The sequence below is a fragment of the Ictalurus furcatus genome, chromosome 2, assembly GCF_023375685.1.
Source record: "Ictalurus furcatus strain D&B chromosome 2, Billie_1.0, whole genome shotgun sequence".
Lineage (NCBI taxonomy): Eukaryota > Metazoa > Chordata > Actinopteri > Siluriformes > Ictaluridae > Ictalurus > Ictalurus furcatus.
The window spans coordinates 14341026-14368811 of NC_071256.1; the positions used below are offsets into that span (position 1 = coordinate 14341026).

Genomic DNA, 27786 nt, shown 5'->3' on the forward strand with positions numbered 1-27786 from the left:
AGATTTTAAACGAATGCCAATTCGTCCAGGACTAGCCGTGCCAGAAAATTCAGCCCAAGAGCAGACCGTCTAATGCACAAAGAAGTCTCCAAGTGCCCCAAAATTTAATCACAGGATCTGCAGATATGTTTTGCAGCTGTTGGTGTCAAAGTGCATGTGTCTACTATCAGAAAGAGACTGCACAAATTTGACCTGCATGTGAGGTGTGCCAGTAAAAAGCCTTTGCAAGACTACAGTTTGCCAATGAGCATATAGCCAAAGACCAGGCCTTTTAGAATAATGTGCTCCGGACAGACGAATCAAAGATAGAGTTATTTGGCCACAGTAACAGCAGACATGTTTGGCGCAGACCAAAGAGAACTTTTCAGGAGAAGAACCTCATACCAACTGTGAAGCACGGTGGTGGAAATGTTATGTTTTGGGGCTGCTTCGCTACCTCAGGGAATGGACAGCTTGCATTCATTGATTCAAATATGAATTCTGCATCATATAAAAGAGTGCTTGAAGATAATGTGAGACCATCTTCCACAAGTTGAAGTTGAACTTAGTGAGCCTTTCAACAGGATAATGATCCTAAGCACACTAGCAAATCCACCAAGGAATGGCTCAAAAAGAAGAAATGGAGGGTTATGGAATGGCCTAGTCTAAGCCTGGATTCGAATCCGATTGAAATGTTGGGGGAGGCTTTGTAACGGACAGTACATGCAAGAAAAGCCTCAAACATCTTGCAACTGAAAGAATATTGCATGCAAGAGTGGCCAAACATTCCAGCAAGCCTGGTGGACAATTATGCAAAACACCTACAAGAAGTTATTTCTGCTAAAGGGGGCAATACTAGCTTCTGAGGCCAAGGGTGTACTTACTTTTTCCATGGAAGAATATCACCTCTATTGATATTTCTGTTTGAATAAAGGATGGGAAAAAACTCATTTTCATTATGGTATTGTTCAAGTATGTCAACTTCATTAAGAGGCACTAGTTCAAAGATGATCAAATGTTTGCTTGTCCAAATATGTCAAAAAATCCAATAATTTCCATGGGGTGTACTTATTTTCTCACATATATGTACATCCCTGCTCACTCCTGCAATTATCATCATGCAATAATCATGCAGATGCAGGTCAAGAGCTTCAGTTAATGTTCACATCAACCATCTGAATGGAGCAAATGTGATCTCAGTGATGTTGACCGTGACATGGTTGGTGGTGTCAGACATTCTTGTTTGAGTATTTCAAAAACTGCTGAGCTCCTGGAATTTTCAGACACAACAGTCTCTAAAGTTTACACAGAATAGTGTGAAAACCAGGAAATGTGCAGACTGGACAAGGTTAGCTGAGAATGACTAGACTGGTTTGAGCTAACAGGAAGTCTAGCACAAATGACAACTCTTTACAACCACAGTTAGAAGAAAAGCATCTCTGGAAACACAGCACGTCAAACCTTTAGGCAGATGGGCTAAAACAGAAGTTAAGAACAGAAATCTGAGACTATAATGGGCACAGACTCACCCAAAGTCTTGTGGGCTGTAAAAGTATATAAAAGAATAACATACGATAAGTGATCTATTCATTTGTATGTGTTGGATATGGTATAGTTTTATTTGATTTTTAAGTAGTGCATATTTATTTCTACGAAACTGGTTTTCAAATGGTCAGCACTCTAATATTTTGTCTGGTCTGGATAGAAAACAGCACTGAATGAATCTTCCTGTAATGTCTAACGAGGTTATACATGGTTGTAGAAGCATATTAGTCTACTCCACCATGCAAAATATTTTAATCTCCTTTATGTGCTTAGCTTTGTGTATATTTGTGTATATGGATTTTGCCCTTCAGGACACACCACAGATTTTCAGTATTGTTTAATCCAGTGAATGAGATTTTTTTTTAACCATTTGTGTTGATTTGGTTGTATATTTGGCTCATCATCTTATTAGAAGTTCTATCTACTGTATGTCCAAACCAACCAGGTTTTACCCTGAAATATCCTTACAAGAACGCCCTGGACCACCAGCCACAAAACAGCCACAAAGCATCACCGATTCTCATCAATGTTTTATGGTGGGTGTCGGATCATTTTCCTTGGTATATACTGTAGTCCCTTTTGCCAAAAATGCTCATCAAACCACAAACACAATGACCGTTTCAGTTTTAATGACACTTGGGGAAGTTCAGGAGTTACATTTTTGTGAAATACTCTCAGGAAATGCTTCCAGACAGCTTGTTGTTATGAAAGTGGTGTTTACCAGTTGATTTTAGTACTCAACAACCAAAAGAACCAAGTAAGCTACAGTTTTAAGCCTATGATCTTTCTCTGTCATCATCATTGTCCTCAATCTCAGGATAGTCGGCCTATGGATACAGTTCCTGGCAGAGTTACAACTGCTTCATACATGTGAAACGTTTTCTGATTCTAGTGGCTCTTTTGTCTTTTTGGGCATCTAGTGCAATGTTTCATTACACAGGGCTCTTATTCCTTACAGTTCTCTTTCTGCTTCTTCTCCTTCCACATCCCTGTTCCTTTTTCTGTGATGAGCGCAGCCCATAGCCTTAATTTACAGGACATGTAGAGCACTCAAACTGTCTTGTAGATCATTCCAGCAAAAGTTCTACTGTGGAATTTTGTTTTCTATATATTTCTTAAATATTTCTTAATGGGTGAGTCCTTCCCATTGAAATACACTGAGGGAAACGTTGGTAGAGTGACATCATAATTGGTGTTACAGCAGCTAACCAATCAGCCGTTTCACTTACTTTCTAATTTATTTATTCCTAATACATTTCTCTTTCATTCATTTCATTCGTCACTTCGGTCATGAAAATAAAACTTATAAACTTTTAAGCAGTTTGCAAAATATGCATGTAAAAGAAGAATCCAGGAAGTAACTGCAATGTACCTCAGTAAATGTTATGCATAGTACAAAAAGTGTACAGAGATACAACTAGTTTTTGGGGGAAAATAAAATCATTCATCAGCTGTTCAAGAAAGTGCTTCTGAGAGGAGGTGAAACCAACTTTAGCACTTTGCTTGTTCCTCTAGAAATCTTTCACAATTTAACTTTCACTACATCTACAATGCTTATTGTGTAGGTGGGTGTGTATAATTTTATTTATTTATTGTATTTCATACAGATGATGCATATCTTGTTACTCTGTATGCTACTATGTTTTTTCGTTTATTGTTGAGTTTAGCTCATTAGCTCAGCAATCGCCTCATGTCCTCTGCTGTGACGGGATACATGAGGACACACTGTCTCTTATGACTGGCCGCAGATGCCGGGTTTCGTCCATCAATAAGCAAGATGGGAAATATGGAGTGGAACTTGATGATTTCAGCCACGGATTCAAACGTCTGGAAGGCAATACAAACACTTAAAATGCAACATAAAATGATGGGGGGCAGGGGACATGATCAACCAAACACTGTTTAGCAAAAAGGGTAGCTATGCAGCTAGATGTTTATCAACCATGATGAACTTACCTGGTTACAATGACTACTGGCCACGATCTGTGGCTTCATCCTAAAATACATACTACAATACTAAATGTTATTCATATATTGTACAAAGAGCTCAGTCACCAAAGGTGTTACAAAAATTTGACATACTGAGTACAGTAGTACTGTGAAAACTAAAACTACAGCATTATGTTCTGTGGTTTGGAGCATGGCCAGAGGCAGTTAGCTAGCTAACACTGCTTGCTAAAGGGTATTTTCTACTGTGTCAAGGTACATGTCTACCTTGACACATTAGTATGGTAGTATGGTGGTTTAGGACACAGCTAAGGAGACACTACTTGCTGACACACAATGGCACATTGACTAGCGTGTCAATGTAGCTTACCATCATTGGATGTCATAGTATTTTCAAACATTATTTTAAGCATTAGCTAGTTATCTAGCTAACTAGGAAAATTGTGATGTGACAAACATATAGCTAGCATTTTTTGCTAAAGGACATTTTATGCATATTTTGGCAAGGAGTGGAACAAACCTACCATTAATTATACCATCATACACAGTAAAATCCCTAATGTTGAATTAACACCCAGAGTGTTTATATGAGTCCAATGGACTCATATAAACATTGTAGGGTGTGAATTCAACACTGTGGGTGTTAAATCAGCACTGGTGATTTTGCTGTGTAGTTTTCAAGGCATACAACTTTCACACACTCATTAGTGTGCTTCAGGATGTAGCCAATGAGAGACTGGAAAACCTGACACCATAACACTACTCACATCGTCAGTCTTGATTCTGGTTCCCAGTGTGTACTTGCCAGTCTCCTTAGAAAAACGAATCTGCACGTTAAAGACTCTGTTGTCGTAAAATAAGGCCAGGACGTATGGCTCCTGTGTAGTGTTCTTGGAGCAGTCGCGCACTAGAAAAGCTCCTTCCTGTCAACAAAGAGCACAGGATGCACTGGAATATGAAGTTTTATGTGTGTCTCATATGTGCTAAAGCATGATAATGATTTTAAAATATAGTTAGACTGCAAGAAAAGTCGAATCTGCTTTTTATTTCACATATACTTTTTTATTTTTATTTTATTTATTTACTTATTTATTTGAAAATTTCAGTTGTCCTAAAATGGAGCCTTGCAGTACCCCACAAATTAAGAGGACAGTAAAAGAGCAGGAGTTTCCTATCTTGATTCAGAAATGAGGAAAACAATTATCAAGCCATAATGCCAGAGTAGTTAGGCATAACCACAATAAAACACATCTAAGTGGAAATTAGTGATATACATAATATTAAACAGGCTGAAGCCCTCGCACCAGCAGCACATGATTTAGAGTTTTTTCCCCCACGTTCTATATATTTTTTCTTTAAATACAACCTGAAATCAAACCAAGATTTTTACCTTGTTGGTAATATAATGTTACAGAAACAGGATGTCAAGAATGAAGTCATAATATTTTGAGAAAAAAAGCAATTTTGTGACAAAATGATACACATAAGGTTTGTGTTAAAATGAACAATGTTGAGGATTTGGTGAAGTTTATTGTTTCTTTTGTTGAAGGAAAAATCATAGCCAGTAGTCACCGTCCAGGCTATCGGTGGTTACATCTGTGTGCAACTCATGAGGGTGTGTAGACAAATGATCAATCTAGAGTCCCCAGTGAGTTATGTCGTATGGACTCTTACGATAAACTTTACCTGATGGTGATTCATTACACATTGACACACATTGAAGTTTTGGATGCTGTACTGAATGCGCTGGAGTTGTAGCTGTTATGATGCAGACATAACCATAGATGGCCTTGAAGGTACCACTGCTTGTGATTTCTCCTATAACTAAAGAGACGATTTCAAAGGTCTAATAATAATCTAGTGCTGATGCCCCTTTATTTTTCACTTAAAGTATTTCTTTATTTTCGTTGCTCTGATATGCACCATTGTGTTATATTATGACTTTTTTGTCATAATATTATGACTTTATTCTCGAAATGTTGCTTTATTCTTGTAATATATTAATGACTTTTTTCTCAATATATTATGACTTTATTCTTGAAATATTGACACGTTTTCTCATAGTGTTATGACTTTTTCTCAAATATTTAAATTATTTTCTCATATAACAAATAGTAAAATTTTCTCTAAATATATTAATTGAATTCTCAAAATATTACAACTTTATTCTTAAAATCTTTGTTGTTGTTTTTTTTAAAGTCACCCCAAACCACTGCCACATGTCTTACACAAAACCCTAGCTAGCAAATTTGACTAGCTCAAGTTTAAATTTTTTTTTAATGAGTGTTCTTTAAGGAAAATGTGTCAGCAGTTGTTTTTATCCATGGTATTTGGGGAAAATGTTTAAGTTGTATCAGGAGAGCACCAATATGGTATCCAAATTGAACGATGTCATCAACTATCTAATATATCTATCTATCTATCTATCTATCTATCTATCTATCTATCTCTCTCTCTCTCTCTCTCTCTCTATATATATATATATATATATATATCTCACAAAAGTGAGTATATCCCTCACATTTTTGTAAATATTTGATTATAACTTTTCATGTGACAACACTGAAGAAATGACACTTTGCTATAATGTAAAGTAGTGAGTGTACAGCTTGTGTAGCAGTGTAAATTTGCTGTCCCCTCAAAATAACTCAACACACAGCCATTAATGCCTAAACCGCTGGCAACAAAAGTGAGTACACCCCTATGTGAAAATGTCCAAATTGGGCCCGAAGTGTCAATATTTTATGTGGCCACCATTATTTTCCAGTACTGCCTTAACCCTCTTGGGCATGTAGTTCACCAGAGCTTCACAGGTTGCCACTGGAGTCCTCTTCCACTTCTCCATGACGACATCACAGAGCTGGTGGATGTTAGAGACCTTGTGCTCCTCCACCTTCCATTTGAGGATGCCCCACAGATGCTCAATAGGGTTTAGTCCATTACCTTCACCCTCAGCTTCTTTAGCAATGCAGTGGTCTTCTTGGAGGTGTGTTTGGGGTCGTTATCATGCTGGAATACTGCCCTGCGGCCCAGTCTCCGAAGGGAGGGGATCATGCTCTGCTTCAGTATGTCACTGTACATGTTGGCATTCATGGTTCCCTCAATGAACTGTAGATCCCCACTGCCGACAGCACTCATGCAGCCCCAGACCATGACACTCACACCACCATGCTTGACCGTAGGCAAGACACACTTGTCTTTGTACTCCTCACCTGGTTGCCGCCACACACACTTGACACCATCTGAACCAAATAAGTTTATCTTGGTCTCATCAGACTACAGGACATGGTTCCAGTAATCCATGTCCTTAGTCTGCTTGTCTTCAGCAAACTGTTTGCGGGCTTTCTTGTGCATCATCTTTAGAAGAGGCTTCCTTCTGGGACAACAGCCATACAGACCAATTTGATGCAGTATGCGGCGTATGATCTGAGCACTGACAGGCTGACCCCCCCACCCCTTCAACCTCTGCAGCAATGACGACAGTATGTATACATCTATATCCCAAAGACAACCTCTGGATATGACGCTGAGCACGTGCACTCAACTTCTTTGGTCGACCATGGCGAGGCCTGTTCTGAGTGGAACCTGTCCTGTTAAACCGCTGTATGGTCTTGGCTACCGTGCTGCAGCTCAGTGTCAGGGTCTTGGCAATCTTCTTATAGCCTAGGCCATCTTTATGTAGCGCAACAATTCTTTTTTTCAGATCCTCAGAGAGGTCTTTGCCATGAGGTGCCATGTTGAACTTCCAGTGACCAGTATGAGGGAGTGTGAGGGACACCAAATTTAACACACCTGTTCCCCATTCACACCTGAGACCTTGTAGCACTAACAAGTCACATGACACCGGGGAGGGAAAATGGCTAATTGGGCCCAATTTGGACATTTTCACTTAGGGGTGTACTCACTTTTGTTGACAGCGGTTTAGACATTAATGGCTGTGTGTTGAGTTATTTTGAGGGGACAGCAAATTTACACTGTTACACAAGATGTACACTCACTACTTTACATTGTAGCAAAGTGTCATTTCTTCAGTGTTGTCAAATGAAAAGATATAATCAAATATTTACAAAAATGTGAGGGGTGTACTCACTTTTGTGAGATACTGTATGTATGTGTGTGTGTGTATATATATATATATATATATATATATATATATATATATATATATATATATATATATAAATAAAATCTATCCTTCTCTCTCTGTGTGTGGGTGTGTTTGTGGGTGTGTGTGTGTGTGTATATATGGGGTGTGTGGTTACCCGGTTCACCAGATGAAGTGCATGTTCTGCTTCCACTCTACTAAAGCCTCCTACATACCATTCCTGCTCAGCAGATGCCTGAAACAGAAACACTGAATCATCTCTTAGGAACATGAAACCATACAGTATTCACTCCATGGTGCACTAGTGTAGTGGAGATTATCTAGTGCTCTTACAATGTTTTTTTTTTTTTAGTGAGACTCAGCTTGCCAATAAGAGTCGAATACATGGCCTGGGGTGATTGGACAGAAGTAGTGTGTGTGTATGTGTTACCTCTACTGGTTTGCTATGTCCTGTGTAGCTGGCCTGCTCTGTGTCTGCTTTAACCTGCGGCCACTCGTGATGCATCTGTCTGACTGAAACTATAACAACAATAACACAGCAAGATGAACAGACAAAACAACACAACACGCCACTGATATTCCCCCAAAGTGTAGAATAAACACACACACACCTCGTACAGCGGTCTCTTCTGTCAAGTATCTTTAGGGGAGAGAGTAAACCATAAATACACCATTATATACAATTACTCTCCTGTACACTATGGATTAGGTGAGTGTGTGTTAGAGTGCATAAAAGAGGTGTTTAAACAGCTTGTGTGTTTAGATTTTATTATACCACAGCACTGTTGAATTCTTGAATCTGATTGGTCAGAAGGTGTTTATTCATTCTCTATAATCATAGCTTCAATGGAAGTTCTAGCTGTAATGCAAATCACAGGTTTATATTAATACACTTAATTTTAAAAAAGTGTTATTTAACAATGTCTAATAGTTGTTTAACTATGTCTAATGGTTGATTGTTGCAAGGAGATGCCAATGTCAGCACTTTCTAACCAACAGTCAATAAATAAAAGTCAGGAATTTCTGCTTTCAGGTTTCTGGTGAAATTTTTTTTTTTGTCTTTTTAACTTTAAAAGAGAAAGGAAAAACGAGTCGCCGGTGAGGGAATAACTGTTTATACAGTAGTTATTATAGCTTAGGTCATACCAAGAACTAACTTTGTGGATGTTGTATGATATTAAAATGTTACAAAGGAAGATGTGTACTATTGAAAAATATATAATATTGGGGATCAAGGGAATTCTGGGAAATATCTGCAGATTAGGCATTGTGTTAAGAAGAAATTCAATATAAATGATAACCCTAGGGTTAGGGTTAATCTAAAGTTTAACAATCCAAAGACGTGTATTGTAGGCTGATTGGCATTTACAAATTGTCTGTAGTGTGTGAATGTGTGTGTGACTGTGCTCTGTGAGGGATTGTAATGATAAGCGGTAGAGAAAATGGATGGATGGATGGATGGATGGATGGATAAGAACATACGGGAGGCTCGGGAAAAATTCATCCAGTACAATAGTACATAGCTATTACTGGAGGCCAGCTAGGTTCTACAAGATGGGGATAGTGAGAAATGATTTATGCTGGAAGTGTAAGGAAGAGGAGGGCACTTACTTACATAATATGTGGGCATGATCTGCACATTCTGGCACGAAATTCTGGGAATACTTGAAGAGTGGCTGGTGTCTAATTTACCTCTGGAACCACAACTATGCCTTCTTGGAGATAAATCGTGGTACTCAATGTAGCCAATGTACCCAAAAAATGGTAAAATAAGGTCAATGATCAGGACTGTTCAACAACTGTTTAATTTCCATGTACTTTTGTTTTCATTGCATTCCTTCCATTGTGATGAAATTTGTGAAGGTGCTTACTTACTGATGTGGTGATGTATGAATTTCTAATTGTTGAACAAAAAAAGTTGAATTACAAAAAAAAGGAAGATGTGTTGTGCATTAATAAATGAAATACAAATTATTGTGGTATTGGAGGACCAAAAAGGACATTCTGTTTTAGGGAAATAATCAATTTCACATGGTAACATAAATTTAATTTGCATGCCAAATAGTGTTTCTAGCCCTTTTTTCCTGGTCTGCACTTGCTAGTATTTGCTGCTCTAAAACCAAAAACACTATGCTATATAAACGGAAGACCGGCTGGTCTGGCTGCATACAGCTGTAAACCGTAACCAAATGCCTCAGCTTAGGGAAGATTTAGTGCTTGCTTATTATTATTATTACAACCCCAATTGCAAAAAAGTTGGGACGCTGTGTAAAATGTAAATAAAAACTGAATGCAATGATTTGCAAATCTCATAAACCTATATGTTATTCACAATAGAATATAAAAAACATATCAAATGTTTAAACTGAGGAAATGTACAATTTTAAGGAAAAAATAAGGTCATTTTGAATTTGATGGCCACAACAAGTCTCAAATAAATTGGGACGGGGCAACAGAAAAAAGGTGGAAAAGTAAGTGTCACTAAAAAGAAACAGCTGGAGGTTAATTGGCAACAGGTCAGTAACATGATTTAGCTCAGTTTGGCTTACCCATACATTTACACACAACTTTGCTAAAAGATTCATTAATTATACCCATTATGTGTAGCATCTGTCAGCAAGTCCCTGTGAAAGAACTGTTACTAGAAATGATAACGTAATAAAATGAGAGTATTAATAAAAACCTGTGACTTGCCTTGCAGCTGAACTGCTGTTAGAGCTGCTGTTATACACACTTAATCAACACCTTCTGACCACTCAGATTTGAGAACTCAGTAGTGCTGTGGTATAAAGATAAATAATGGAAATATGTTTCTTCTTATATTTATATTTATAAGTACTTGTATACTAATTTTATTAGGAGCCTGTAAAGCAATGACATTGTTATTAGGATTTATTGCAGTTATTCATTCTGGGGTCTACATACAGTATATTTAAAGTATAAAACCATTATGATAAACAAAATAACATGTGAAAATGGATAAATTGGTGTTTAATTTAAATGAAAAGTGAAAATAATATTTAAAAAATACAATTTTCTTACACACATTTTGCACACATAAATAATATCATATTTAATACATATAATTTAATGTTTTTAATGAAAATACTTTATGTACTTAAAGTGAAATGAATGATATTGTAGCATGATGCCCATAATTGATCAACACAATGAGGATCACCCTTATTAGTACCTTCGGTCCTGTTCACATGACTCCAGATCCAGCGAGTGTCGGTTATTGGGGCTACTTCGGAGACCTGTGAAGTAGGTGGGGTTAATAAGATGATTGACAAATGTAGAAGAGTGAACAAAAGGCAGAGTGAATAAGCACTTACCTGTTAATCTGCTGTTACTCACCTGTGAGGAAAAAAAACACACTTCATTATACACTGGGTAGAATTGTTTGTATATCTACCAATGCATGACAATTTAAAGGAGAATCACGCATTTCTGACTATTATTTTGAATATAAGTGAGAAAGGTGACTCACACTCTCGCCCTCTGTCAGACTCGCACCACTGCTGACCAATAAACACAACAAGACTGTTACTGTGTGTTTATAATGTGTGTGTATACATGTGTGTACCCGTATGTGGGTGTGTTTTCATTGTCATGCTGAATGAACATCAAAGCTGTAGATGTTTCATTGTGAATGAGCAATGTGTTTCAGAGATGATCCATCTGGCCTAGAATGATAAAATGTTTCACTGAGGTTTTTTGACTGTGTGTGTGTGTGTGTGTGTATGTTTGCTTGCAGCCTATGTAAGGTGCACCTGAGTTTGTTAAAGAGTTTGTGCATGCCCGTGTGTGTATGCTTGTAGCATTCTACATAAGGTGTGTCTGTGTCAGTAAATGAGTTTGTGTGTGTGTGTGATTGTGTGTATTTGCTTGTAGCCTATGGAAGGTGTGTCTGAGTCTGTAAACAAGTTTGTGTGAGTGTGTGTGTGTGTGTGTGTGTGTTTGCTTGTAACCTATGTAAGGTGTGTCTGAATCTGTAAAAGAGTCCCTAAATGAGTGTGTGTGTGTAGTGTCTGTGTGTGTGTGTCTGCTTGTAGCCTATGTAAGGAGTGTGTGAGTCCGTAAATGAGTTTGTGTGTGTCTGTGTGTGTGTTTGCTTATAAAGTGAGTCTGTAAATACATAAGTGTCTGTATATTTATACATAAATATGTGTGTGTGTGTGTGTGTGTGTGTGTGTGTGTGTACTCACTCAGCTGCAGTGCGTGTATGTATGTGTGGGGTGCGCACTGGAGCACAGGGTGGAGATCTGGATGGAGGAGCATCGTCAGTGTGATCAAAACAGTCACGTGGAAGTGATTTCACTGGCCTGGCATGAAAAATGTGGACGTGTCAAAATATTGTAGGTGCAGGTTCTAATTAAGAGGAGTGTAGCAGGGTAACACCGCTTATTTTCTCCAGAATTAGACTACAGGGAGTCAATTGCATCCTCCATCACTCATTCACACAAACATGCATGTGTACACACAAGTTCAGGAAAATCTGATCTAAACCTGAAATGTATCTTCTGAATCACTGTATGTGTTTTTGTGTGTGCTGCTGTGTTATGTGTGTCCCCACAAATTTGCAACTTTTATTTAAAAACAAACAAACAAAAACTAGAAGAGACAAAATGTTTCCTTTTAGTTACTGAGATTAAGGTTGGGCTTAGATTTAGTATAGGTGTAAAAGTGTTAATTTGCTGTGTTAATAATTATATTAATGTGAGGTCCTCACAAATATAATAAGACAAACATGTACAGTACTGTGCACAAGATTTAGGCACATGCAAAGAAATGCTGTAGAGCAAAGATGTCTTCAAAAATAATGAAATAAGTACAATTAGTGCTTTTATAAGGAAATGAGCTATAAGTTTTATTCAGCATCTCGCAGAACCAGACACGGTTCTTCTGGAGACTTTGACTTTCTTATTTTTGCAGCAAATTCCAGCAGCTATCATTATGTGTTTTCTGTCTGAAAAGTGTCTCTTATCACTTAATATGCTGCTTTGTTTAATGACATAAAAACATTTTTCTGTAACATTTAATTTGGTGCTAGTAAATGAATGTTTGGAAATCTAAAATGTTTATTCTACTGATTTGATAATGTAGAAGTCAAATCTGTAACAAAGTTTGTACTAAAAAAAATGTCTAAAATGTCTAAAAAAATGTCTAAAACTTTTGCACAGCACTGTATATGTGTGTCCTTATCTGAAACCACTGTGTCCAAAAAAGTCATTTCCTGTGAGAAATTTCTTGATAAATGCGAGGAAAATTGTTCATAACACTTTAATCTGAATATGTTGAAAATGTTGGTGTTTATGATTTTTATACTTCCTGGTGTTAGATTTGTTAGTGTTGGTTTTTCAGGGGATGTATTAGTATTGTTAGAATCTAATAACACCAAAAAAGTCTCAATGGTCTTTGAAGAGGGGGGTGTAAACAAACAAACAAACAAACACAGAAATCAAATAAATATTTTTAGTGTTGACAGTTGGAATGTAATATCCAGCATCACAGTCCTTACCTCGGTGGGATCTTTGTAGTCTGGAAAACACAAATTAATATGTAAATAAGCAAGAATCACACACAGTTATGTGTTTATTCATATGCACAATAAACATTATTATACATATTTTTATGTGCATTTGTTTACCGGTTCATTAGAACCTAGAGTCTGTGATCTTCGATCTGCAAAAGTCATGTAAAAAAAAAAAGCATTATTATTATTATTATTATTATTATTATTGTTATATTTTTCTATACTTTATATACTATGTGTGTATGTGTGTGTGTATGTGTGAGAGAGAGAGAGAGAGAGAGAGAGAGACAGACCTGAAGTGGCCTTCCCCTGTCGCCCTGGTTTTAGATCGCGGTTTACAATCGGCGCAGCGCTTCCTGTTTGAGAGGAAGTCAATTATAGGAGCATGTTATTATAGAATGCGTTTCGCTGCATCTGCATTTCCACAGTAATGTCCACAGCTGCAGTGATTACCTGGGGGCCTCTTCGGCAGTCGAGGAGGAGTATCCAAAATGTTCTACATACACACACACACACACACACACACACAAAATTCAACTGTAAGTAGTGCACATTATTACACTTCTCTCTCTCTCTCTCTTTCAATCTCACACACAAGTACACACACACACACACACTATACTCACCTTCAAATCTTTAGCTCCGCTGGGAAAAGGCCGTTCTCTCGCAGGACCCTTGTCTACATACAACACACATAACATCACAGTTTGTGAACCAGGGGTTCTTACAGGTTCCTAATTTTTTAGATACTGTTTTTAGAAAAAAAATAAATAAAAAAAACTCTTCACACACTGCTTAATCCATCCACCCATCCACCCATCTCGCTTATCCTACAAAGGGTTGCGGGAAAGCCTATCGCAGGGAATTCGGGACACAAGCTAGGGGACACCCTGGACAGTGTGCCAACCAATCGCAGGGCACAATTGCACCCACACGTTCACACACTACAGCCTTGCTTTAGTGGACATCTCACCTGGATACTGTAGACTTGTACCTAAGTACTGCTGCTATAATCATAAACAATGTTCTGCGCTCATCCCACGACTCTTCTTCACAATATGTTAATAAATAACTGTTTATAAAAACCCAGCAGCATCTCCACTTCCTGTGCTTACTCAGGACCTCCCATCTGCACCACATTCTACAAAAAGGCATCCTGACCAGCTGCATCACTTTCTGGTACAGGAACGGCAAAGTATCAGACCGCATGACTGTGCAGCAGCCTGTAAAGAGGACATCACAGGGGTCTCTCTGCTTCCGATACATGACATCAACCACAAGCGCTGCTTCAGAAAAGACACCAATGTAGTATCTGATGACCCAGAACATACCAGAACAGGCTTGAACAGCAGGGATAATTAATGAACTATATGTACTCTGGTTATAGTACTTACCAGACTCGAAAAAATAGAATTTCTGCTTCGTTTAAGGGTGCCTGTGTTCAGCATTGAATTTATTTATGATATCACACGCCACAGAAGTGGGTAATGGCTCATATGAAAGTTGACACTTATGAAAGTTGAAATTTGTAATTTCCTTTTGTACCTATTCTACTAGGTTTAAATGTTATCATTTTATTGTGGGAGTTGTACACAGTGTTTTAATCTCAAAAAAGCTTTAGTGCCAATGTTATTATTGCCCTGCTCGCCGGCAGCTAAACACAGAGTCACGATACTCTACACACAGAAACCCAACCTTGTCCTGACTAATCTTATAACAGACTTGAAGCGATAAAATAATTCATTTGTTTATACTGATTGAAAATGTCCGACAAGTCGATTTCCATTCCCCTGGCGGGAATGGACTGCCAGTGCACTGCGAGAAAGGGTTTTACATGGTTCAGTATAATGGTAATATTTTGAGTAGAATTAAATCAGAGTACTTTTACATAGGTTTTAAAATAAATAAATAAATATAACATTCAACTTCACTACATTTAGTTTTTGAAAAATATAATAACAATTGTGGAAGCACAAAATACATTGACTTGAGTAAATGTACTGCTACTAGTAATATGGTAAATGGTCTGCACTTATATAGCACTTATTTATTTTTTTAACCTTAGCAGTTCTACACGGCACTTTACATTGGTTCTCATTCACCCATTCTCTCACACACCAATGGTAGCAAAGCTGCCAGGCATGCCATCGGTAGCAACTTGAGGTTCAATGTCTTGTCTAAGGACACTTCAGCATTTGGTGTCATGTGGGCCAGGAATCAAACCGCCAACCCTACAATTAATGGACAACCTGTTCTACCACCTGAGCCACGGCCGGCCACTAGTAAAAACTGTAGTAATGGTAATGAATAGTAATAATTCATTTGATTAATAGTAGTGATAAAGAAATTACTCAATTCACAATAAACAAGTCTTCAAGTCTGAAAATGCTCTATATCTGAGGAATACATTTTTTTCTTCAATAATTTTGTTAACTAACCAAGTGGTCTACGCTGTATAGTGAACACCATCTTGATTATCAGCATTGCATAAAGAAACATGAGCTGGATAGATAACTAAGCCAAATGCTGTTGGACTTTGTGTTAATTCATACATGTTTTGAGCTACATAGTTAGTTATCTAGCAAAAATGTCCCTTGCATATTATCCTGAGTATTACCTATGGGCTGTAGCAGTACTTATACAGTATGTAACACAACTGGTAGTCATTACTGAATACTGAAGCAACATCTTAACTTGGATACAGAGCTTTCATACAGTAAAACCTCAAAACATCTAGCAACCTGCCAGTCAGCAACCTGTTTCTGTTCAAATTTGCACGTACTGTCTTTTAATGGATCTCTAGGGGTGGAAAAGCATGTACTCAGGAATGTCGTTATGCAATAATCAACTACACTAGCATTACCTGTCACATGGGAACTGTACAATACACACTTTATTGACTTCTATGCTGCTTGTACTGTATGTGATACAGCTTTAGTCATCACACATCATTCCAGTAATCAGGCTGATGTTTACTGAAGGTACTATACTGTATGTTTTATTGTTACGCTGTTCTAGTGGACAACTTCCTGTTGTCCTCATTTTCATCTGCATTTCAACCTTCCTAATTTGCACTACACGTTATCTGGTCATTCACTTCCTATTAAATATTGCACCAAGGCCTTGGAGAACGCTATTTCTTCTACTCTACATTCTAGAACTCAGTGTTTTTAATGGATTTCTACTCACACACACTCTGTTCACTATACAGTCTACACAAACCCCATCACAAACATGCATATCACTCTCAGAAGGGTAATGGCCAAAAGGGGAAGTCTTCAGGATGGAGGAATGTAACATAAGGGAATAACAGGAACTAGCGTGTTTCATGGATGTTCTACAACATGAAATGTAAAAAACAAAAACAAAAAAGTACACCATGTAATTCTTTAATAAATAGAATTGTAAGCACTGGCAAAAAGGAATAATACACTTCAGTATGTGCTGTTATCGGATATGCTTCACTATCATCTGTCCAATGTGGACGTATCTCAAACCACACACTTGAAAGAAATTTACTTTCGATTAGGAACCATTCAGGGCAAAGCAGCACAGTATATGAAGTGAGTATGCCTGTACCATAATTTGGACACTAGACGGAGACATTGTAACACCTCTAGAATCAGTCTGTTTCATTATAGCACACATCACCTGATCACTCTCTAAACCAAACACATATTTGTGTTAATAAAATAAATAATACATAAGAATCCACCCTCTTAACCATTAATCATGATCACTCTGCAGGATACAAATATAGCCAAAAGTGTGTGTTTGGCATTTGTAATGGTGTTTATATGGCCTGTACTGTACATGGCCTGTGTGGTTTAACATCCACAGTGGAATACGTTACCTGCGTAGACTGAAGGCGGCTGGCAAGGTCTGGGAAAGCGCATTATGGGTTCCTCTGGCTCGTGGTAATCTCCTTCGTCTGAGTCGTCATGGTGATCGAATCTTTGTTTGATCCCGCCTGCTCTGTTCCAACGATCCTGATTGGTGAACATTTATATTATGTTGTATGTGTGAAACAGAATGTTCAATATAGAGAAAAGGTATAGAGAGAGAGAGAAAGAGAGAGAGAGACAGACAGACAGACAGAATGATACAAAGACTAGGATAGAGAACGTTCGACTCACCATGTTCAAAGGAGACACATTTCGATGTGCACTCTGCATTTGACACACATACCCACACACACACACACACACACACACAGAGTGACCTGGATTAATTCTCAGTAACCCATTTTCGATTGACGCAATGGACTGCAGCAAAGAGAATGCAACAAAGAAAGTGTGTGTATATAAGGATTCATGCTTTCAAAAAAGATTCAGCTTTTCAGCAAAGCTGCTGATTGGTCAGGTGCTGTAACAGCCATTATGACATCATCAACTGAAAGTTGGAATATATATATATACATATATATATATATATATATATATATATATATATATATATATATATATTGGCCTTGACTGAATACACCTAATACGTAGATCCTGATTACTAACGATTTGAAGAGTTACTGCAGAGAAAAATCACACATAGTACATGTCACAGTACATTTTCACAGTACAATGTGATTATGTTTTCCACATGCAATTTTTTGAGAAATATGTGATGTGAAAAACCTGTGAAAATGCATTTTAACACGTTATACCCTGAAAGTGTAAATTGTATACCCATATTTGGTGCAAACAGACAATAAAATGTAGGACAGGAGATAAATGTGTTTAAGTGTTATGATGTAAACCCAGAATGTGAAATGTATGATGTGTGGTTTACACGTGGTCTTTGTGTGACTTTTCTGGATAGGAAATTACTAAATAGATATCAGGTACAACAATCTACATGTTATGATCTGTACAATGTGTACGTGGTACCTTTATCTTTGAACGTCGTCCATAAAGGGACAGTTTTCAGCTTCAAGGAAACACAACTTTTTGCTGAAAAACAAAACGCATTAATAAATGTGTGTTTTGTAATATGTGTTTAATAGTGAAGCAAAATAATACATTTCCTCGTGGAGAAAAGCCAAATGTCTTGACGGGATCAAAACGGTCACATTCTATCACTATGACGAGGCCATCGCCTTTGAGTGTCATGCACAAGGCTGTAAACTTTACAAAGCACGAAAGAATTCATTGTCTAGCTCTCTCGATTGCTCTAATTCAGAGTTGAGTGTCATTTTTATTAGCACTACTATTCCCTTTATAGTTTAGCTATTAGAGCTTAAACTGCAGCGAAATTTATATCAAGACAAGAAACACCAATTTATCGGTGTAAATTGCTATTATATATATATATATCTTCTGGGAGACATGTAAATATCTTATTTAGCTTTTGGAGGGTAGTACTAAATGAAAAAAATAAGCTCAAAATAATAACAATTTACACTGAGCATCCTGAACATCCTGTTTACACCCCCTGGCTCTTAATATATATCATGTTGCCTTCTGGAGCATCAGTGAATGTTTACACCTTTTCTAATTGTTGTGTACGAGTCCCTCAACGTCATATAGCCACTGTTGGAAAGGGGTCAAATATGCAGAAGATGCTGGAAAAGCAAAGAATGTGCAGGACCTGGAGGATTTTCCTGAAGATCAGTGGGTAGTTTAACTGCTCAGGACAAACAAGGGACTCATGTACAACAATTACAAAACATAAAAACAGTCGTTGATCGTCCAGGTAATGACACACAGTATTAAGAATCAAGCGTATGTAAACTTTTGAACAGGGTAATTTTTTATAAATTCAGCTATAATCTTGTCTTGTGGACGATATGTAAACATCTGTTATGTGAAATAGCTTATTCAGGACAGCACTAAATAAAAAATAACATGGGATTTTTATGATCCCTCTTATTTTGTTAAAAGTATTAAGATTTTGCAGATTCTACAAGGGGTATATAAGCTTTTGGGCACAACTGTACATCACAACCTTCACCTGCATTCACGTTATCATATGCACTGTATATTCACCAATAGTAGAGCCTTAATTGTGCACCTGGATGACTGGACCGTCTGGATCATCAGTTGTTGGCTGGAAACAGACGTCTGCCTTTTGTGCTTCATATCCAGACCAGAATACAACACTGACCAGGATGTAAACTATGGTGACACTCGTACCTGACACGATTGGTGCTGTTATTAAGCTGAGTGGAGGCATAACAGAATATTACGCAAGAAATAACACATGCAACAAATTTTTTGTTTCTTCCACTGAATGAATACAATTCATCTAAAGTTCGTGATGCCTATTTTGGTGTTGCATTTGCTCTTCCAAACAGTCTCACAAGTTGCCTATGGGATGGAGGTCCAGTTTAAGTAAGTGTTCAACCAGGCTCATCCTGAAATGTTGGAGTGTCAGTGTTGTGTTCTGCTTGGACATGAAGCACCAAAGGTGAACTCTAATCTAGTCTAGCGAACATACTGACCATCTCGTTTTAATCCTAAATTACAATTGTCAAGGTGCACAAACCAGTGACATATTCAGATTTGGTGACTTAATTTCAAAAGTTAGATTTCCATCCTATTTTCTTCCCCATTTATTCTTTGCCAATTCCCACCCACCAGCCAGCTTTACCCATCATGCTACAGCTACCAACTGGAGATGGTAAAGGCTTCCTCCAAGATACCCGATAAATTAAGAATTTTCTTGTTTAGTGCTCTTAGAAAGACACTTAAAAAAAGACACTTAAACACTAGGAAAATAAGGGGGATAGAAAACATGGCCTGACTAAAGCAGATTGCATTTTCCTCTTTGCTGTTACTCGCAATATAATGTAGCATTAATGCAAGAGATGATAGAAAATACAGTTGAAATTAATATGATCATTCCCGAATGAGGATGCACACAGGATTCAAAATGTGTTATATTGACATATTGTCATTATTGCAACACCGCTCCTTTCTCAAGCTGATATCATGCAAGAAAAAAAAAGTGCTTAACCAAGACCAACAATTTAAATGCAGAAATAGCATTTGACAATTTGGTTTCAGTTCTAGCCACTGTGTCTTATTTGAAAGACATATCTTGATCTGAAACTCTGGGTGTGTTAAGAACACAGAGCTACATAACAGACTTTCTTACCGCAAGTTGCCTTATTAGCGTGATGCAAAAAGTGTGCAAGCTGTAAATATCAAGCAGTCATAAGGGACCACAAACATACACTGGAGAAGATACATTATAATATTTTAGTACTTCAATCTATATTATTAACTTACACACAACCTGAAGTAGACAGTATTGTAGGTTTGTTGTGTAGGAAATGTATATATGTCTGTGATTATTACAATTGTTAATTGTGAGTTAAAATGAGCTAACAAGTGTTTTAGTTGCTAAACAGATCAAATCATTTGAAAATATGTGGATACACAAACTCAACACATGAGGGCTCAGTACCACTCATGCCAAAGTAGTAAACAGTAAAAATTCATATCAATGCTATTTTTTAGTGTTGTGTCCGAGTCCACCTTTGTCGAGTTCCAGTCGAGACCAAGTCCTTAACCAATTGAGTCAGAGTCCGATTCCGAGTCTGAAAGGGGCCAAGTTGGACTCAAGTCCAAGTCCTTAAAGTCTGAGTCGAGTCCTGCCGAGTCCAGAAATAAGTTTTGAAATTGCAATTGTAAACTCAACACTGAGCTGTTCAATTAATAGTTTAACCTTCACAATCCAGTGGCAACATAAACATAACAAAAAATGCCTCTATTACATCTTGCCATTGCCATTTAATATTTTTATTTCATTTCATCAGTACCTCAACTAGTTTCCTATCCAAAAATGGTTTCAAAGAAAAAAGGGGATATAGAGGTATATGTAGAACTTTTATTATTATTAAGTGTAATATTATTATTATTATATAAGTATATGAAATGAAGCTGTTTTGTTATTGTATCACACTATATTGTGTCGTCCAGTTTGAGTTGACATTTCAGTGATTTGATGCCTCTCCCCCACAGTTATATAGGCTGAGAGAGAGAGAGAGTACAGAGTAGAGTTACATTCCGCCGCACGTCATAACAACAAGCTTCATGCTTTATTACTGCTTTTAATCTGTCTATGAATGACAACAAACTCATTTCTAAACACAGCTCTGTTCTTGTAACTTTTTTCATTTTAATTCCTAAAATAAAAAATTGTAAAAAATCCAGCAGGGTTTATGATATTTACTACATTAAGAACTGCATTTCACATTTTATGTGCAATTCAAGACTGGAATCACCAAATGCTAATGTTTAAGGGTGGGCGATATAACTACAATCTTATTTCACGATAACGATATGTTTTCTCGGGTAGGTCTTTCAGTAGTATTCAAGTAAGAAATACTACAGAAATTGAATAAAGCAAATAAATGCAAAATATAATAGACTTCACTGTATGATATATACAGTTCTTGTTATTAAATTTACTGAAGTTATTCAGTCAAATGAGTGATTTTCTCTTTGTCTTTTGTTGATTAATTAATTAATATTAATGACACAGACACCAGCAGGTTTGTTAGACTGCTGTCACTCAGGATTGAACCAGAGACCCTGGACCCTGTTGAGCAGCAATGCTATCTGTCGCGCCACCACACTGCTCGTTTGTGTGAAGTGTAATTTAAAAACTAACATGTAATGGCATGGTATGCAGTTAGCGATGGTTAGCTACTCACAACTTTTGCTTGAAATGAAATTTCTCCATGTTGACATGTAACAGCCCCTGTCTCAGTTTAACACGTGACCCTGATTATGGAAGTTATTCAGTATGTGTGTTAGGTGATGTCTTTCCCCACATCACTTCATGGCTCCAAAACTTATCCCTACCTACCTGAAGGCACTTATTAAACTTTCGGCTTCTAGCACAGCTAAACTCGATCCACCATTATGTACGATACAAGGAAAACACAAATTAAGATTCTCTTCTGTCCTGCTCCCAGGTGGTAGCATCAACTTTCCCTAAGACCTATCTGTTTGCTAAACATGTAAATGTGCACTAATTAAAAAACTCTACTTGTACTGTTTTTTCTGCTGTACTTAGGCTTGTAGGATATAGCAATGTAATCATCTCTACACAATCTTACTCTGCACCAATGTCCAGTGATGTTTGCTGTGATTATCTTATATTACCAGACCTGCCAACCTTTACGCATTTTGGGTACGAATGCTGCAATTTAACATCAGCGTTAGCTGGTATGAGCTATCACTCAAAATACATCATCACTCAAATCACTCTAAATATGGAAGGACTCTTTTTCTTCCCAATAAAATGGGTGATGAGCCAGTTGATATCTGAATCTGGAATGACTGACAGTTGCACAGGTGCTTTGAGCTCACTGATATTAAATGACGCTGGCAGGGCTCTCTTGCTTTCTCTCAAGGTAAACGGAGAATGTTTGAGTTCATTAATATGCAATAAAATCTATCAGTGTATGTTTTGACTTAGTTAAAAGGTAATGGTTAACATCACTAATGTAATAGTTAACATCAGTTAACAATATTTTTTAGGGATGCCATGAAAATTTTCGGCAGAAAATGGTCAGAAATCCCGGGAAGTTTTGTTCTGTCTCAAGCACACCTGATGAAACTAATCAAGGGCTTCATTAGTTGCACCAGGTGTGCTTGAGCTGGAACACATTAAATACCTGAACTGACTAGGGACAGAAAATAAATGAAAGAAAAAAGAAGCAATCAATGGCTGCAACCAGATTTCTGAGAAGGCAGCTTGTGAAAAACCCTCGAGTGACTGCAAAAGACCTGCAGCAAGACTTTGTGGTGACAGGCACTGAGGTTTCAGTGAGCAGAGTAAGGCACAGAAGGAATAAATGCAGAAGGTTTCCATGCCAGAACTCCAAGACATACACCACTACTGACCCAAAAGCAGCAGAAAAGTCGGCTCACAATCATATAAATAAGCCGCAGAAGTTTTGGGATTCTGTTCTGTGGAGTGATGAAACAAAACTGGAACTTTTTGGTACGATGGATCAGCGGTATGTCTGGAGGAAGAAAAATGAAGAAAGAACACTCTGTCCACAGTCAAGCATGGTGGAGACTCGGTGATGCTCTGGGGTTGCTTAGCATCCTCTGGCACTGGTAACCTGTAGCGTGTGGAAGGCAAGATGGATTCATTGAAGTATCAGCAAATCCTAGTAGAAAACTTCATGCCGTCTGTATGGAAGCTGAAGCTTAGGTATCATTAGACCTTCCAACAGGACAATGATCCTAAGCATAGCTCAAATTCCACCAAGGCTTGGTTGCAGAAGAAGCTCTGGAAGATTCTACAGGGCCATCATAGTTGCCTGACTTCAACCCCATAAAAAATCTCTGGTGGGGTTTCAAGAAGGCATTTGCAGCACACAAACCCAAGAATATTACTGAACTGGAGGACGTTGCTCATGAGGAATGGGCTAAAATTCCTCAGGAACGCTGCCGGAAGCTATGCACCTTGTTTGCAGCAGGTCATAACAGCAAAGTACTAAAAGAAAAGTACTAAGTACTAAAGATGCTTGCCATGAAGGGGTTGAATAATTTTGAAACTGGAGAAGTCATTATAAGTTGCATTTTCAGTTGAATTTGGGGAAACCACTTGAAGCATTCGTTGTGTTGAACTATTTCAATTGCTTCTGTTTAATTTGTTCATTGCAAACAGCTGAAAGTCTGTATATCACGATTCAAGGTAGATTCGGAAGCAATCACAGATATACGTTTCATTAAACAAACAAACAATCAAAACAAAGACGCTAAGACAACTTGGCAAAATACTGTAGCAAGAAACAAAATACAGTAACATGGAACACTGTAGTCTAAGACAAACGTAAGACAGAGACGCAGTGCAAACAGTGGCTATATATAAGTGTGCTCATTAACAGAAACGTGATTCAGGTGCAGGTGGTCATGTGACATGTAGTACAGTGCAGTGGCTGAAGGAAATGAAGTCCAGAGTTACCTCCTTGTTATATGACTGTACATTTTGACAATAAACCTTATTTACAATGGGGGTTGAATAATTTTAATTAAACTGTACATAATACACTTCCAAATATAATATATATCACAACAGTTCAAAATATGGTTTATAATGAACAAAGTTGTTTCTTGCCCTGCCATTGGTAAACAAGATGGTGTAGCAGCAATATTAACACCCATTCTTAAATAATTAATTGAACTTGAACGAGTTATACAAGTTCTATCAACTAGTTTGCTTTATTCGTGCATTGCTCCAGTGACTCCATGACTAAGCTGTCTAGAAGAAGGGATTATTTCCTGTCAAATTTTGTACCCTTGAAAAAAAAAAAAAAAGACGGATCTCAGTCGAGACCAAGACCATAACTAGTGAGACCAGTGCCCAAGACCAAGACCAGTGCTGAAGACCAAATGACAATAAATCTGAGATTTACTCAAGGCTGGACTCAAGTCCTATAGCCCTAGCTGTTGGTGCATCACTTAGCACTGTACTGTCAGTGTACATTTATATTGCCATTGTTGTTCCTTTTTAAGTGCCATTAATGTGCCCTTTTAAGTCTTTACTTCCTCTGTTGTGCAATTTTTAGTGTCTCTTGTGTGCCTTTGATTTACCTTAGTGTCATTGGTGTAATCATTAAGAAATATTAATGATGCTGGTGTGCTCTTTTAAAAATATTCTTGGTTAATTTTTTTTTTTTTTACAATTTAAAATATTTTTGCATGTGCTGTAAGTTCTCTTTAATCATGGGCTCATTAAGCACTTTGTTAGAAACATTCAAAATTGAGGAAATGAACACTAACGGTAGAAAGCATTACTGGTTTTTTAATGTAAAGCGGAATGTGTCTTGTGGAACTGCAACTACGGGACGTATGCACTCGGGTTCTGTATATAAAACACATTATTTCATTGCATTTATCTTCAGGCACACAGTGCAGTAATGTTCATTACTGGTGTTTAATCATATCATAAATCATACGTTCTTACAGTATATATTATCAGGTCATTTTGTCATTTTCTCTCGTTATAATGGGCATTCCCCACAGGGCTGCCTAAATGAGCAATGGAAGGTGTGAGACAGTCAGACTCCTCTTATTTCCCACCATAGCTTAAGTTAACTGTAATTACCACAGTAACCACTTCACATGATTATATCTCTTTAAAAAAGAACAACCCAAAAAAAACAACCCATTTGCATTCATAGCATTTGGCAGATGTCCTTATCCAGAGTGAAGTACCGATCTGCTTTATAGTCTTCACAGAAGCATCTAAATGCTAGTTAGGGTATAAGAATACCATGAAGCTAAAACTGTTGGAGAGGAGTTAGCACAGCTAAGCTTGTGTAATATAAAGAAAAACACAATTAACAATTAAAACAAAATTAACAAATTGTCTAGACCCAATATGATAAACGCTAAAAATAGACAGGAAAATGAGCATTTCCACCATTTCAAGTTTAACTCTTTTCTTTTTTTTTTTTTTGTGCCTGTTTTGGTGGTGCCATTGAATTTATTTATGATGTCACACTCCACAATTAGTGTTAATGGCTCATATGAAAGTAGACACTCAGGGCTTTAAGTATTTCAGTTTTACCTAGCCTACTAGGTTTAAATGTTATAATTTGTCGTAAAATGTTATAATTTAAATGTTATTGCAGCAGTCGTATATACGGTGTTTTACTACCAAAATAGCTTTAGTTGTGCTGTCTGTTTTTATCTCTGTACCAATATTAATGCGGAGAGGTGTGAAATGTTTGCCCAGCAGGGGGCTCACACCCCTCCCTTTTCCCATCACCCTGCTCACAGGCAGCTAAACACAGAGTTCTAGTACTCTACACACAGAAACCCAACAGTGTCCAGACTAATCGTCAAACATACTTGCGGCAATAATATAATTAATTTGTTTATACTGATTGTAAATGTCCGATAAGTCGATTTCCGTTCCGGCAGTGAAATGGAACGCCAGTGCACTGCGAGAAAGGGTTAAGGAGAATACAGTAGGGTGTAATAATATTGACAACTGCTTGTTGGCATTAGCTGGGTGATGGATTTTAAGGTGATTCTGCAGTAAACCGTAAAAAAAAAACCCAACCCATAACAGTGCATTTTCAATATACAGTATGGAGCTGAAGTTACACACTATCTTACTGTGCTGTTTTATTGCTAACGCTTTTTCATCATTGCAAATGTGACTTGACCATGTTAAAACAATCCATTAACTTAACTCTAAAGAAGGCTTAAAAAGGATTTGGTTTTCAGTCTTAATTTGGACTTTCATCTTGACTCGATCTTGACTTCACCTCAAACCCCTTAAGACTCCGCCTTGAATCTATTTCGGCGAGTCCTTGTCTTGGCCCTGTCTTGTATTAGACAGCTCTACAGACAACTCTAAGGACTAAAAGGGTACATTAACAGCACCAGTTGTGATACAAACTGTGAAAAACATGCAACACTTGCACTAACGTGGGCACACCAGTTGCAGTAAAAAGGGAACAGTAACGACACTAACGGTTAAAGGGGAGACAACAGCAGAACTAAAACTTAAAAAGACACAGCAATGGCAATAAAAAGAGAACTTGAAAAGACACCAATTCACTAAAAAGACACAACACTAGTAAATAAGGCAACACTGATAGCACTGGATGTGATGTAACAGGGATACCAAAATTCCTAGTAAAGGCACACCACAATTATTACAATAGAGGTAAGAAGGGTACAGCAACAACACTAAAAGGGCACGCTATCTACAAAAATAACATTAAAAATAGACACTAATGGCATTAGAAAAAAAGCACAATGAGTGCATTAAGAATCTCCAACATCACTTAAAGTGTTACTAGCATTACATCCACCAGTTGAGCTAACAACAGTCCAACATTAGCAACACTAGAAAAATCATGCTAATACTTTTACTGTACTTTTACTTTTACTTTTAATGTGTTCTAGCTTGATTATTATTCATCATTCACTTAGATCACTAATTTATACAGGCCCTCAGCTGAGCTGCTCACACAGGTCTTCACACACACTTTTACTGTACAGCCACGAACAAACCCAAGCGATTAAGACAGCGAGACAGTTCTTACCTGGTGGGATGGAGACGTTTACACTCAGCGAGACCGAGTTTCTTTGTGTGAGGAGAAGTCGACTGAGTATGAGAACAGGTTTCAGTGTGGAGAGGATGTGTAGGCCAGAGAGTGTGTGTGTGTGTGTGTGTGTGTGTGTGTGTGTGTGTGTGTGTGTGTGTGTGTGTGTGTGTGTGTGTGTGTGTGTGTGTGTGTGTGTGTGTGTGTGTGTGTGTGTGTGTGTGTGTGTGTGTGTGTGTGTGCGTGCATGTGTGTGTGTGTACAAAGTAGCAGCAACAGCAGCAGCAGCAGCAGCAAGGTCACTTGTTCTCAGCGGGTGGTTTCTCAGCTCACATCCTGTTTAAGATTAACATCTGAATGCTCCTCCACTTATAGATTATCATCCCACACACACACACACACACACACACACACACACACATGTTTGACAGATATAAAAGGATGTACACTAACTGTCAAAAGATATTGATTACCCTTTGGAGCAGGGAATTGAGAATCGTTTATTATTAAATGTTTTGTGAATTGTGAAATGATAGAAATGGCTTTACTTTATGGAACAATCTAGACTGAAGCTAATCACTCTAATTATAATTGTAGATGCACCACATATATAGGTTTTATAGTTAATGTTAGCGCTGATTATGAGTC

The 27786-nt window shown here is 37.6% G+C and overlaps 1 protein-coding gene across 3 annotated transcripts; it reads right to left on the reverse strand.

The window, feature by feature from the left end:
- Positions 1-1594: 1594 nt before the first annotated feature.
- Positions 1595-27530, reverse strand: LOC128622900 (cytokine-dependent hematopoietic cell linker). 3 transcript variants are annotated; one of them, XM_053649706.1, is made up of 18 exons: positions 27139-27525; positions 17996-18058; positions 17249-17281; positions 16966-17101; positions 13739-13791; positions 13566-13608; positions 13406-13468; positions 13227-13261; positions 13098-13117; positions 11785-11901; positions 11067-11097; positions 10912-10933; positions 10770-10833; positions 8188-8216; positions 8007-8095; positions 7734-7811; positions 4239-4394; positions 1595-3351 (listed from the first exon to the last, which is right to left on the reverse strand). In XM_053649706.1, exons 3-18 carry the CDS (start codon positions 17249-17251, stop codon positions 3196-3198), a joined length of 1095 nt encoding a protein of 364 aa, XP_053505681.1. In that variant the 5' UTR covers positions 17252-17281; positions 17996-18058; positions 27139-27525; the 3' UTR covers positions 1595-3195. The 3 variants fall into 3 exon arrangements, 2 of the variants coding, with proteins under 2 accessions (XP_053505681.1, XP_053505682.1); XM_053649707.1 differs by having other exon boundaries at positions 11067-11094; positions 27139-27524; XR_008388478.1 differs by having other exon boundaries at positions 3266-3351; positions 3481-4394; positions 27139-27530.
- Between the last annotated feature and the right edge of the window lie 256 nt (positions 27531-27786).